Raw genomic sequence first — 12,698 nt, forward strand, 5'->3', positions numbered from 1 at the left:
TTTTTTTACGTTCAAATCTTTTTGAACTATTAGAAATAAACTGTTAAACAAAGAAATTCAGATAGGTAAAATTTAGTTCAAGCGATACCATTTTCTTGAATGAACATTTTTTCAATTTTATATGTAAGAATACAACAAAAACGATGTTAAATTATTTTATTATGGATGGAATGAAGAAGAAAAAGTACAGTTTTTCATTCAAATAATAATTCATTGATATCAAACGTATGAATGACAACAAGACGCTTGAAGTTTTATCAGCTCCAAGCGTTAAAAAAAGTTTGACAGGAGAAATAGAAGATAATGATGCTTCTGAAGAAGAATTAAAAAATCTTTATAATTGCGTTAAACTTCGAATTATTCCTGTTTTTGCAACGTTTTCGTTTGTTAAAGTTGCAGGAAAAGATGTGTTCCAACGTCAAATTGTGGTGTTTTTAGCGCAGCACGTTCCAGAAGCCGCGGACTTCAGAGATATCTTTTGCTACTTTTTCATGCAGATTTATCACATTGTGTGCTTGCAAATGATTGCTTTTTGAACGTCATTTAAGTGAATATTTATATGGATATTTTTGTGGATAATTTCAACAGTGTACAACACAATTCAATGTTGTTTTTTCTCCAAAAATTGAAAAGGGGAAAAAGAGTTTTTCTCTGGCGGATTTTTCAAACACATGCTCCAATTTGCCGCAAAGCGTCTGATATTGTTATATTAATGATATTGATTTTTTTATTGAAAATTGATGTTTTTACACATTATTAAACTAGGTTCAGAGTAATATGAAAACCATTTATATTCTTGGGAGAAAAGTTCTTCCTTCTTCTTCAATGTTTTCTGAATTTTTTGTGTCCAAAAACTTCAAGAAAAAATTGCGAATGGTTAATGAGCCTGAATGGTTTGATTCAATAATAAGCTCAATCGATCTTGGACTCCCCGCCCAGTTGTATCGAATTGAACCAACAAAGGAGTCTGGATTCTCCTCTGGTTTTGACTTGCGTTTGGGTCATTTGGATGACTACTCTACACTTCCAGTCATTTCGCTTTTAGAGCAATACAACATGGAGGTTGATCATAAGCTTATTCCTGCTCAAGAGTATATACCATTTTTTGTGATATCGCTTGTTAGAGGAATTATTGAAGCAGGAGGTGCGCTGAAATGTGAATACTATTTGTGTATTATTTATTATGATAAACCATTGCTCATGGTTTATATGTTGTGATTTCAGAGAAAAATCGCGATTGAAATTGATGTTTTTCATCTTCAATTTTTTAAAAGCAATTATTTGTTTTGTTAAGCATTTCATATTAATTTTTTCTATTCTTTTTGATGTTCATTAACTGAACTAAACTGTCAGGTTTGCGTGCGTCTCATTTCTTAATGAACATTCCATGTTTGCCTACTGATATGACTTCATTGTCGTTTTACTCGTCTCTGGTTAGCATGGTGATTGATGGTGTGGTGTATTTTTTAAAAAAAAATGTACTTCAATTCGTTTTCTTGGTAATCATCAATTATTCTCAATACAAATTGTGTTTATTCTTAAATTTCATTTGGAATGACATGAAAATAAATGATTGCCTGACATTCAAATTTTTCGATATTCTTCCTTCCTTCCTTTATTAATTAATTAATTAATTAATTAATTTATATATTTATTTCTCCTTTATATATAAATATAATTCCATTTGCCAGATCCGCTTTTTTCCTTCACGCCCGATGCGTCTGTGAGCATGCTGACGTATGTGCTGTGCACTCTTCTCAGCTGCATTGCAAGCAAGCTGGTTCCTCTGCACTGTGCGTGCCATCTTGTGGAGGGTGTGGCGAAGGGGCGGCTGAGAGAGTTTTTGAAGCTGGACAACGACTGGATGGTGAAGGGGCTGAGGCAGGAGAAGGAAAAGATGAGGCAGAAGAGAGTGAGGAGGGAAGGTGCATACAGAGCACTGAAAAGGGGCGAACTTGCAAAGGCAGCAGATTTCTGGAAGAGAAAGAAGGAGGGAAAAAGGAAAGGCAATGGTGGGTCTGCTGAGAACAAGAAAGAGACAGAAGAAAACAATTCAGATCAAACAAAACATATGAGCGCTGTTGAAGACGACGAAGAGTCAAGTTCATCTTCTGTCTCTATGAATAACACAGAGAAATTGAATAATAACAGCTCGAATCAACAGCTGAGCAGCGATAAATGCAAAGAAAAGAATGAAAGAAGCGAAGAATGTACAAAAAAAGATGGAATGATGAAGTTTTCAGGTGATATTGACAAATGCTTTGATAGGGCACTTACCGCAGATGATATTCAATTCCAGATTTCGCTGCTTTCACAGAAATTAAGAAATTCAGAGAAATTTCCTTCTCAATGCTCAAAAGAATACTGCTCAATGCCTTCTCAATCAGTTATGCCTTTATCAAATTCAATGTCCACTTCTTCCACAAGCACTCTTTCAGCCACTTCTCCAACTGAGCAAGCAACTGCCAAGCCTTCATTTTGCAAGCGTCTTCAATATCTCTCTCTTTCCTCCTCTTCTGCTTCTCTCTCTTCCGTCATCTCTCCATATTACTCATTCCCTGCTTCTCTGTCTGCCTCTCGCACTCTGAGTCAGCACAGGGCATTAACACAGAAGGAGAGGAGCGAACTTGCATTTTTGGACACCTTCGTGTTCTGCTGTGCGGATGACTGCGACGACGGGTGGAGTGCTGCGCGCCAGGCATCGAAGAGAACGCTGGCTTCTGTCTTGGCATTTGCTGAGCCTTCTTCTGCAGCTGCTGCGGGAGAAGTTAACGCAACACCTCAGGCACTTATACGCACTCGCAATGCACAGGCAGGAGTTGAGAGAAACAGCAACTTTTACGGCACAGGTGGCAGCACTGTGTATGGCCTAGAAGGATCCTTTCTGTCCTCTCTTGCCTCTTCTCAGTCGCTCGACCCAGTTGTGCGGCGGCATCTGCAGCAGACGGCGGCAGAGCAGGCAGTGGAGGACTCTCCGTTGGCTCCAGTTCTGCCGCAGTTCCTGCCGTTTGTAGCGTCGTCGCTGTGTCTGATGCCGCAGCTGCACCAGGCGACGCTGCAGCTGCTGATGCTCTTCTTTGGAGAGGCGTGGAACAGCGAGAAGGTGACGCAGAGGAGGATGGCAGTGCTGAGGGAGCAGATGAAGAGGAGGAGGGAGGAAGAGTACAAGAGAATGAAGATGAAGGAGAAGGAGCAAAAGAGGCTGGAGGAGGAGGAAGCGAAGAAGAAGGAGAATGATGCAAAAGGAAAGAAGAAGAAGAAGCCGGAAAAAGTAAAAGATGGAGAAAAGGAAAATGAAGTGAAAGAGAAAGGAGGAGAAGAAAATATGGAAACAAAAGTCACAAATGATTACAAAGAATTGAATGAGGAAACTGCAAATCAAACTGCTTCTCAGCAACAAGCAAAACCTTCGATTTCTTTGGAACAGAAAGATAACAGCGCTCCTCAAGATAATACAAAAAATGAAGCGAATTCAACTCCACAGCCGCTGCAATTGACAAATTCATTGACTCAAAATTCTGAAGCTTCGATTCAAACATCGCTTGACTCTGCTGCAAAAATTGAACAGAATTCTTCAGATGTTCTGTCAGATACAAGCAATGAAAGTATTCAAATTCAATTTTCTTCTGCTTCTCCTCCTCTTAATCTTCATCAGCTATCGAATTCTGTTGATAATCCTTCGCCTTCTGTTTCCTCGAATAGCACAAAGTCGAATGAAAATTCTTCAGAATTTGAAAATGAGGAACTTTCCAAAAGTTCCAACGAACTGAAGACAGAAGAGACTTCTTCTTTGAAAGCATCTGAACCTCCTGTTAAAGATACAAAAGAGGGTTTAACTGAATCTTCAACAAATCTTTCATCTTCTTCTTCTGCAACTTCTTCTTCAACTTCTTTGAATGTTACAGAGAAACAAAATGAAACTAATGGTATTGCAACCAAAGAAACTTCATCATTTGAAAGCTCGTCTTCTTCCCCTTCTTCCTCTCCCTCTTCTTCTTCTTCTTCTTCTTCTTCTTCAATATCTTCCTCCTCTCTTCCTTCATCTTCCTCACAAACCAACCAAAATCCACCATCACACTCAAATTCTTCCCCTCCTCCTCAGCTGACATTCAGCTCCTTTCCCGATTTGTTTCCCACTTTAAATGAACTCAGCACTTCTCTTCTTCCCATCCTGTTTCCATCTGTGAATGAAGTGTCCTCTTCAGTCAGAAACAAGATTGTTCAATCTTTGAAGCTGAGGAAAAGCATTCTCACTCAAAGAATCGATGAAATTGAGCAGGTGAGAGAAAGATTTGAAGAAATTGACAGGAATTTGGGGCTGAAAAGAGAAGAAGCGCAGAAAAAGGCGAATGAAGAAGGTATTTTGTGGGACAGCACGTGGAAGAAGCTGAAGGAGACGAGGGAGCATCTTGTGAGAATGGCAAAGAACAAAGAAGGAGAAGGAGGAGAAGGTGTGAAGATGACAAAGAAGAAGAAATTTAAGAAATGGAATGCAAAAGATAATGTAGAAAAATGCGAGGTGAATGAAGAATCTGATCAAAAACAGCATTTTGACAGCCAAAAGAACGAATTGACAAGCAAAGAAAAAGAAGATTGTGATTCTCTTTCTCCACCTCACGAAGCATGTCAATCAAAATCATCTTCATTTCACCTCATTTCATCCTCTTCGTCTTCTTCTTCTCCTCCTTCTGCTTCATCATCATCATCATCATCTTCTTCTTCTTCTTCTTCTTCTTCAACTAGTTCCTCGTCTGTGAACACACCTCAAATAGTTCATTCACCTGATAGCACTTCAAAAGAATCCATTTCAAAATCTGAAGCACTTCAAAATCCTTCTGACAATTCAGCCATTTCATCCAATCATTTAGCAATTCATTCATCGAATGTGCCTTCCCCTTCTCCTTCTTCCTTCATTTCACCAAATTCTCCTCTTTCTTCCAGCCAACAAACTTCTTCTTCTTCTTCTTCTTCTTCTTTTTCTTCTTCTTCTTTTTCTTCTTCTTCTTCTTCTTCTTCAGCGGAACAGAATGATCAGCTGGATGCTCTGATTTCCCAGTATCGTCAGGTGCAGCGTGAATACTGCGACGTTTCCTCTTGTTTTGAGCAGGCGGAAAAGGCCATTTCGAACTGCGAGCATTTTCAGGAGCTGCTTCGCACTCGAATGAACACAAACAGAACAATCGAAAACAGACAGAAAGAGCAGCTGCTTCGTGTGAGCTGTCTGATTGACTCGTGGGAGAAGCAGGAGAAAGAGGCAGAGGAGAGGAAGAAGAAGAAGGAGAAAGGGAAGAATAAGAATAGAAAGAGCAAAGCAGATGAGAAGAAAAACAAGAGTGGAGTGTTTAGCTCTCAATCTTTTTCTTCTTCCTCCTCCTCCTATTCTGCTTCTGCTTCTGCTTCTGCTTCTTCTATTTCTTCAATCACTTTTCAGTCTTCTCCTTCTCATTCGTCTGATTCATCTGATTTATCTCCTGTTATAACTCATGCTTTTGATGGAAACAGAGCCACTGCCACTTTTCTGAGGGAGAATGATCTCCCTTTTGCTGCAAAGAAAAGCAATGAGACGACTGATAAGAGTTCTTTCAACGAAGAAACATCAAATTCAAATAAAAATGATCAAAAACAGTACACTTCAAAAGCTGATAAAACGGTTTCTTCTTCTTCTTCTTCTTCGACTTTATCATCATCGTCATTGTCAACAGCATCCTCTTCCACTTCAAGTCTTCAATCACAACTGAAATATGCACCAAAATCTGTCATTTCAACTTCACTTTACACAATTCTGACTGCCAACACTCCACCTGCTGATGAGCAGGCTGTTTTAGATCAGTCAGATAACATCCATTCAAATGAAGTTGATAATCAAGCAGATAAACAGAAGAATATTCCTCTTCTAAATGATTCTTCATCTGAATTGTTTGTTTCATCTTCTCCTGTCACTTCTCAAACAACTGACAATTCATTTCAGTCTTCTCCATCAACCTCATCATCTTCCTCATCCTCCTCCTCCTCCTCCTCTACTTCTTCTTCATTCGATTCAACCTATCATATTTCATCTGAACCTCAATCCACTGATGATATTTTAATTGATCCATTGCTTTGCTTCCCCTCAGAACAGCAATTGATGAGTTTTGTTTCTTCTTCTCTTTCCTTTTCTTTGGCCATTTTTATCTCTTCTTGGCTTGAGATAAGAGGCGAAATTGCTAAAATCTATAAATTCAATCCATCTTATGTGTGTTTTTTGTTTAATTATTTATTTATTTATTGTATTGTATTGTATTGTATTGTTCTGTATTGTATTTTATAGCGTTCACCTTTCCCCTCGCTTATCCCTCTGACCTATCTGAATCACATCCACACTGCTTTGGTGGCTACTGTTGTTCAGCGCCGCCCTCTTTCCTGTGCTCCTTTGTCTTCTCCTCAGCTCTACTCAACTGTCCCAATTCAAACAAAAAGCACTTCGCCATATAGAAAACACAAAAATGAGAGTGGAAACGAAGGAAAAGCAAATAGAAATTCGAACAATGGATCGTTTGTGGTCTCTATTTCATCTGCCAATTCAGTTCAGCCGAATGAAAATAGCACAAATGCTGTTTCGGTTACTTCTCCAGGTAGAAAAGAAAACTCTCAATCGTCTTCCCTTTCGCCTCACAAACTGAAAACAAAACTTTCTTCTTCCTCAGAATCTTCTCCCGACTCTTCTTCTGAATCTCCTTCACCCGAAAAGAGCTCATCTCCATACACTCCAACGCTTTCATTATCATCTGTCCCTTCTTCCTCTCTCGTGTTTCATCCAATCGCTGGCTCCACTGTCGTCCCGCAGAAGCTGCAGAGTTCATACATAGCTGCCCTTATCGACTCCTTTGCTGTTTCCTACCGCTCTTCTGAAGACTTCCACATTTCATACATCAAGGGCTTCAATGGTACAATGACGACACAGCTCTCCAGCAGGCTGCTATTCTCTTCGCACACTAGTCGTATTTCACCTTATTTTCTGTATTCGGTCAGGTTGTACAACTTGCTGAAGCAGACGATGGCTGACTCGCGGATCAAGAAAAGGATCACAGAGGAGACAGACTGCTCCCACTTGATCAGCAGAAGCAGGGTGAGACAGAGGTTCTGGAAGCGGATGCAGAGGTATCGCATGGTTAGAAACAGAAAGCTGAACGAAGTGTTTGTGGAAGACATGGAAGAATCATCATCGTCGGATTCGACAAGCGAGTTGAGTGAGCTGTCTGATTCTTATTCTGATTCATTTTCTGAGTCAGATTCATTTTCTGATTCTGATTCAAGTTCTGTTTCAAACACTGGATCAGAACCACTTCGCGACACATTTGTACATCCGATCTCTAATTCTTCTTCATGCAGCACAGATGAAAACAGTTGTGAAAAGAAATCAGAGTGCGAAGAAATGGAAGTTAATCAAAAGGATGATGTCGCAAGTGAAGATTGTTCGCTTTCTTCCAACAAGACAGAAAGAAGCAATTCATCTGAAAGTTCTGAATTAAATGGACAAATTGATTGCCCAGTTATTTTAAGAGACAGTGATGATCAAAACAATCATGAAAATGATGCAGAAATCTTTGATCAATCCGTAACTTCCAAAGCAAAACAAGAAAGTCATAAAGAAACAAGTGATGAGGTTGAGAAATTGGACATTAAAAGCGTTGAAGTTGAATTTAGTTGCTGTGAATCTGATGGTGATGAGAGAGATGAAGAAACAGCTGAGCATTCGTCACAAACAAAGTCAATCTCATTTCATTCTCCTCAACTTTTTTCATCTACAATCACTCCTCCACCACAGTTTCAAAATCATTCATCAGTTGGATCATCTAACCAAACAAATAAGATAAGCATTTCTCCTGTTTTGTTACCCGACCTCAAAAATTGTTATGCTCCATATCCTCATCCATTTTTGGCTAAGTGGAAACGATTTTTTGAAGAATCAAACGGTTGTGGTAGTGAGTTTTCTTATCTGCCAAATGCTGTATTGAAGAGAAAAAATAGTGAAAACTTAAAAAGCGAATCAATAGTCGAAAGGGGACAGAGTTGTGAAGCTGATTTTGGAGAAGGGGAGATTGAAGCTGAAGATAGGCTGCACATTGCTTTCAGAGAGCAAATAAAGAATTTAAGCTCATCGAAAAAAGTCAGTGAATGTGTTAAACTCACAGAACACAAATTTGCGAAAAATTGTATTTGAATATTTTTTAAAAAATTTATTTTTAATTTTCCAATGAGTTGTCATTTCAAAAAGTGATTTTCTAAATTTTGTGAGAGAGTTTTGTCAATTCATTATTTTTATTCTAAAAAAAAAAAAGAAAGAAAGAAAGCAATAATTCAACGAAAAAAAGGAGAACCCCAAAATATCGGTTATATTTATAAAACTTTCCTGTTTCTCGAACTGCGCCAAGTAGACAAGGAAAGCGACGAAATTCTATTTCTGATTCCGCTTTTGCTTCAAAAGAGTGGAGAAACGCCAACTATGAGACATCCAATTATCGAATATTTGCTTGCAGTCGAAAAACATTCAGGCCAACCTTTTGGATTTCATTCTTCGAAGGGACAGCCATTTTGAGTGAGCAAGGCGATTATCATTCGAAGTTTGCTTTCTTCGACGCCACAGGCAACTACAGAAAAAATACAGAATATTTGTGTCAACCTCTTCAAGCGCAGCCATCCAGAGATTTTATTGTTGTGCTCCATTTGCGCGGCATCGATGCGGAGTTGATTTGTGGAGACCTTGTTGCTTCGTATTGGGTGCTCTGAGGTGTTTGCAAACGTTAGACAAGACGGCCATGTTTTCTCAGACGAACATCGAGAGTTAACAATTTCTCTGAAGGCTGTTTAATGTATTTATTTCTGATAATTATGTTGTTGGTTTGTGTTTATCTTGTGTTGTGGCTTTTATTATAAATGATTTTTAAAAATGGGGAATTCTTCAGATTCTGCTTTCAACCGAATATATTTTCTGGAGCCGATTGAGTTCACTCTGCTTTTCGACTACTTGCAAGTCGTCTGATGTGTCATTGTGTTCCTTCGTCTTCTGGAGAGTTGCAGCAATTATTGAATCAGAGGCATTTTTTTAATGCGAGGGTGCTTCCATGGCGTTAAGTTACAAATGCAGTGAGACGGGGAATTCAATTGTTTGTCGGCGGGAGACAGCAGCGGTGGTGCAAGAAAAGCAAAAGAATGTTTCGATCAGATGCAGGACAAGGGAGATATTTGTTGCATAGAAGGAACAATGGAAGAAGAAAATGAATGACAATGAAAGAAAGATGAGGAGGAGGAGGAAGAAAAAGAAAAAAAGAAGAAGATGACGATGAAGAAGAAGAAGAAGAAATAGAAGAGGAGGAGGAAGAGAAAGATAAAGAAGAAGAAAAGATTGTATATGTTGTTGAAATGAAGAAAGAAAAGAAATTGAAAGAGAAGAAAGAGCTAACATATTCATCACACTTGAAACAACTCATTCTTCCCCCAAAAAAGACGAAACATTCTTCGAAGAAGACAATTTCGATAAAGACATCGACTTCTTTCCTCCAATTGCAGAAAACTCAATTTTTAACAAAAATTAAAATGGAAACAATGGAAAACGCACAAAGAAACTCAAAGACATTTCATTTTTAGTCTGCCTCTCTGATATTCCTGCTTTGCTTTCGGAGAAATTCAGAGAAATTTGAAACGTTTCTCCATAGAACATTAATGTTTTTGTGCCTTTTGGAGATGATCATTATCAAATATCTCATTTTTCTTCTTCTTCTTCTTCCTTTTATTTTTATTGCTTCTTTGTTTGTATCTATGTTTGCATGTTTCTTTCTTTCCTTTTTATTTTTTCTCTTTTCTTCCTTTTCCTCCTTTTCTTCCTTTTCCTTCTTTTTGTTTTTTTTAATTTTATTTTATTTTTATTTTATTTATTTTTTTTAATGGAAAATCGAATTTATCAATCAATTTTCTAAAAAGCATTCAAAAAAAAAAAAAAAATCAAACAATTAAAGGAAAATTGCAGTTTCTTGACATGCTATTCAATACAAATAAACAAAAATCATAAAAAGAAATTGGTTGTCATTGCAACAAATAAATAAAATTTTTGACTTTAATAGAATGAAAACAAGTCTTCAATAATTTCTTCAGCTGATACAGTTTCACAAAATCTTTGTTCTATATGCGATTCTCAGGAGCTACAGTGAACAGAGAATATGGTGTCGAGGCGATAAAAGCTGATGATCAGAAATGATTCAAACTCGTCTTTTCTCTCTTAATTCTTCCAATGAATAATTCTTTGACTTCCTTCTCCATCCGCTGCTTCTTTTCCTTTTGTTTTATCTCTGCAACATCAAAATCTTCCTTCAGAAAATGTATTTGATGTTGTTTGCTTCCATCTCCAGCACTTTCAAAGTAATTAATCTCACATTCACCCTCTGTAACTCTAACAACTCCAACAAACATCCTATTGAAACATATTTTCCCAAAACACCAAGTTCAGCTGATTCTGTGCGAGCAATAAAGGAAGAGGAGGAGGAGTTGTATATTTTGTGTGTTGATAACTTTTCGATTCTGTGAAAGAGCACTTGTTTGCCTTTATGAGAAGCATCACTCCAAAAGATAATTCGATTGTTGGACATGATAGAACAGAAGCATTCGGAGATTGGGATGTTGAATTGTTTATATTTCTTGAAGGGAATATTGCTGGTTATAAATACGTGGATGGTCATCTTGGCATCAAGGAAGTGAATTGCTGGCTATCAAAGATACCCTGCAAGAGCACACACAACGCGATGGGTCTTCTGAAGAAGGTGAAGAACGTTGGCGAGTATTGTTGAATGAGCAGACAAATAGCGAATTTATGTGCAAATGAAGGCAAAGTCGAAGAAAGTTGGGGAGATGTCACACAAAATAGAAGAAAACATCTAACATGTGCATTTGATGAAATCAACATTGCTAGTCGGGCATTTATTCTCTTCTTTCATAGAATTTTTCTTCAAATAAGAATTTCCTCGAGATTGCTTTCCCTCATCGTTTCACCTTCTCCGACATATTGAAGGCGTGTGACGTTGTGTAACCTGCCGAACGCTATTTTTGAACTCATTCATTTCATAAAAGAATTGCTCTAATACTCTTTCTTTTTTATTTGTGCCTCTTTCAGCTTCCAAATAAAAAATGCAAAATCGTCCTCCTTTTTTGATTTCGCGCAGACCGATCAGTTTTTTTTCGACTCGAAATAAAATCTATTGTTATTTAATTTTGCTGCATTTTGTAATAGAATGAATATAGGTTTTGTGCTTCCGAAAAGATAATAAAAGATGATGCTTGACCCTGAATTTGACAGGAGCCGAATGAAACGAATGCAACAACATTTGTTGTTTCTAATCGAAGAAGGTGTTGAAGAAGAAGACGATTTTAATGAAATGAAATCATCGTTCAAATTGCCTTTTTTTCATCACGAGAATCGCAAATGAAAAGAAGGATAATTCTGTGCCTGATAAGCCCAGATGAAGAAAAGCGACCGAAGAAATTATTTGCTCAATTCTGCGGAGAAGCAGATTGAGATGAATGAATGCATCAGTTCGATGATGCTTCGATAAAATGTTTAATGAGACGAATCATCAAATAAAAAAACGTGAAGAAGGTGAAGAAGGAGAAGAAGGAGAAGAAGGAGAAAAAGAAAAAGAAAAAGAAGAAAGAGAAGAAGAAGAGGTGATATGCGCAGAATATGTCTGTCGGAGAAATAGAGCATTCATATTGCATTTCTCCGAATGAGAATGTTCTCATTTGCTTATTTTAGAATTCATGAGAAGATGTGATAGGCTGAAGGAGTTTAATTGCAAGGGAAAGTGAAAAAAGAAGATAATGATGAAGAGGAGTAGGAGGAGGAGGAAGAAGAAGAAGAGGAAGAGGAAGAAGAGGAAGAAGAGGAAGAAGAGGAAGAAGAGGAAGAAGAGGAAGAAGAGGAAGAAGAGGAAGAAGAGGAAGAAGAGGAAGAAAAGGATAAAATGAAAAGAATGATTTTATACAGATGGCTTTTCATTTCCAATGTTGCGAATGACAGTTGAGAAGAAGAGAAACAATTGAAATTATTTTCTTTCCAATTTGCTGTGCTGCCGATTGATAAGCATCAACACATTGGAAGGTCTGCTCTCTGATCCAATGTCAAATGAGAGGAATTATTAAAAGAGGAAGAAGAAAAAGTTGAGAAGAAGAAAAAGGTGAAGAAGAAGGAGAACTGGAAGAAGAAGAAGATGTTGATGATGAAACACGTGCTGAATGATCAGAATGCAACACAATAACAGCATTTGCAAACATAATTCATTCATCAGCAGATATGAAGAAAGAACGAACGAAAGAAAGAAAGAAAGAGAAGCTGAAAGAGAAATGGAATGAAATGAGTTGGATGGAGCTCTTCTGGAGGAAGTTGAATGACAAATGCGAACAAGACCCATTTGAAGAAAATGATGAAATGATGAATGGATTCGAATTTCATAACAGCCAACAGCAACAACTGACGGAAGATCCATTCCTTGTTGCAACATGAGAATTTGATGGCTGTTCAAACAACAAATTCTCAAATAAGAAGCTGCTCTTTTCATCAACCAAGCATTAAATATCATCAATGAAGAGATCGAAGGAGAAGGAGAAGGAGAAGAAGCCACACGATTTGTAAAAATGCTGCTTGAGATGGATTGTTCCTGAAAATGATGCACAAC

General features: G+C 37.8%; 1 protein-coding gene across 1 annotated transcript; it reads left to right on the forward strand.

Annotated features, from left to right (window-relative positions):
• The first annotated feature begins 167 nt into the window (after window positions 1-167).
• MONOS_3301 (uncharacterized protein) lies at window positions 168-8,329 on the forward strand. Its single transcript, XM_067873292.1, has 6 exons — window positions 168-509; window positions 589-693; window positions 766-1,144; window positions 1,354-1,452; window positions 1,692-6,232; window positions 6,308-8,329. Exons 1-6 carry the CDS (start codon window positions 228-230, stop codon window positions 8,198-8,200), a joined length of 7,299 nt encoding a protein of 2,432 aa, XP_067722988.1. The 5' UTR covers window positions 168-227; the 3' UTR covers window positions 8,201-8,329.
• The last annotated feature ends 4,369 nt before the right edge of the window (window positions 8,330-12,698 follow it).

Source organism: Monocercomonoides exilis (genome assembly GCF_001643675.1).
Source record: "Monocercomonoides exilis strain PA203 chromosome Unknown scaffold39-1025343, whole genome shotgun sequence".
Lineage (NCBI taxonomy): Eukaryota > Preaxostyla > Oxymonadida > Polymastigidae > Monocercomonoides > Monocercomonoides exilis.

Excerpts from the sequence above, each read along its gene's own strand:
- MONOS_3301 (XM_067873292.1), top strand. The coding sequence starts at position 228 with ATGAATGACAACAAGACGCTTGAAGTTTTATCAGCTCCAAGCGTTAAA. Across the intron at positions 1,453-1,691 it reads GGTTAGCATGGTGATTGATG|ATCCGCTTTTTTCCTTCACG; the intron begins GTGTGGTGTATT and ends TCCATTTGCCAG. Across the intron at positions 6,233-6,307 it reads ATAAATTCAATCCATCTTAT|CGTTCACCTTTCCCCTCGCT; the intron begins GTGTGTTTTTTG and ends TGTATTTTATAG.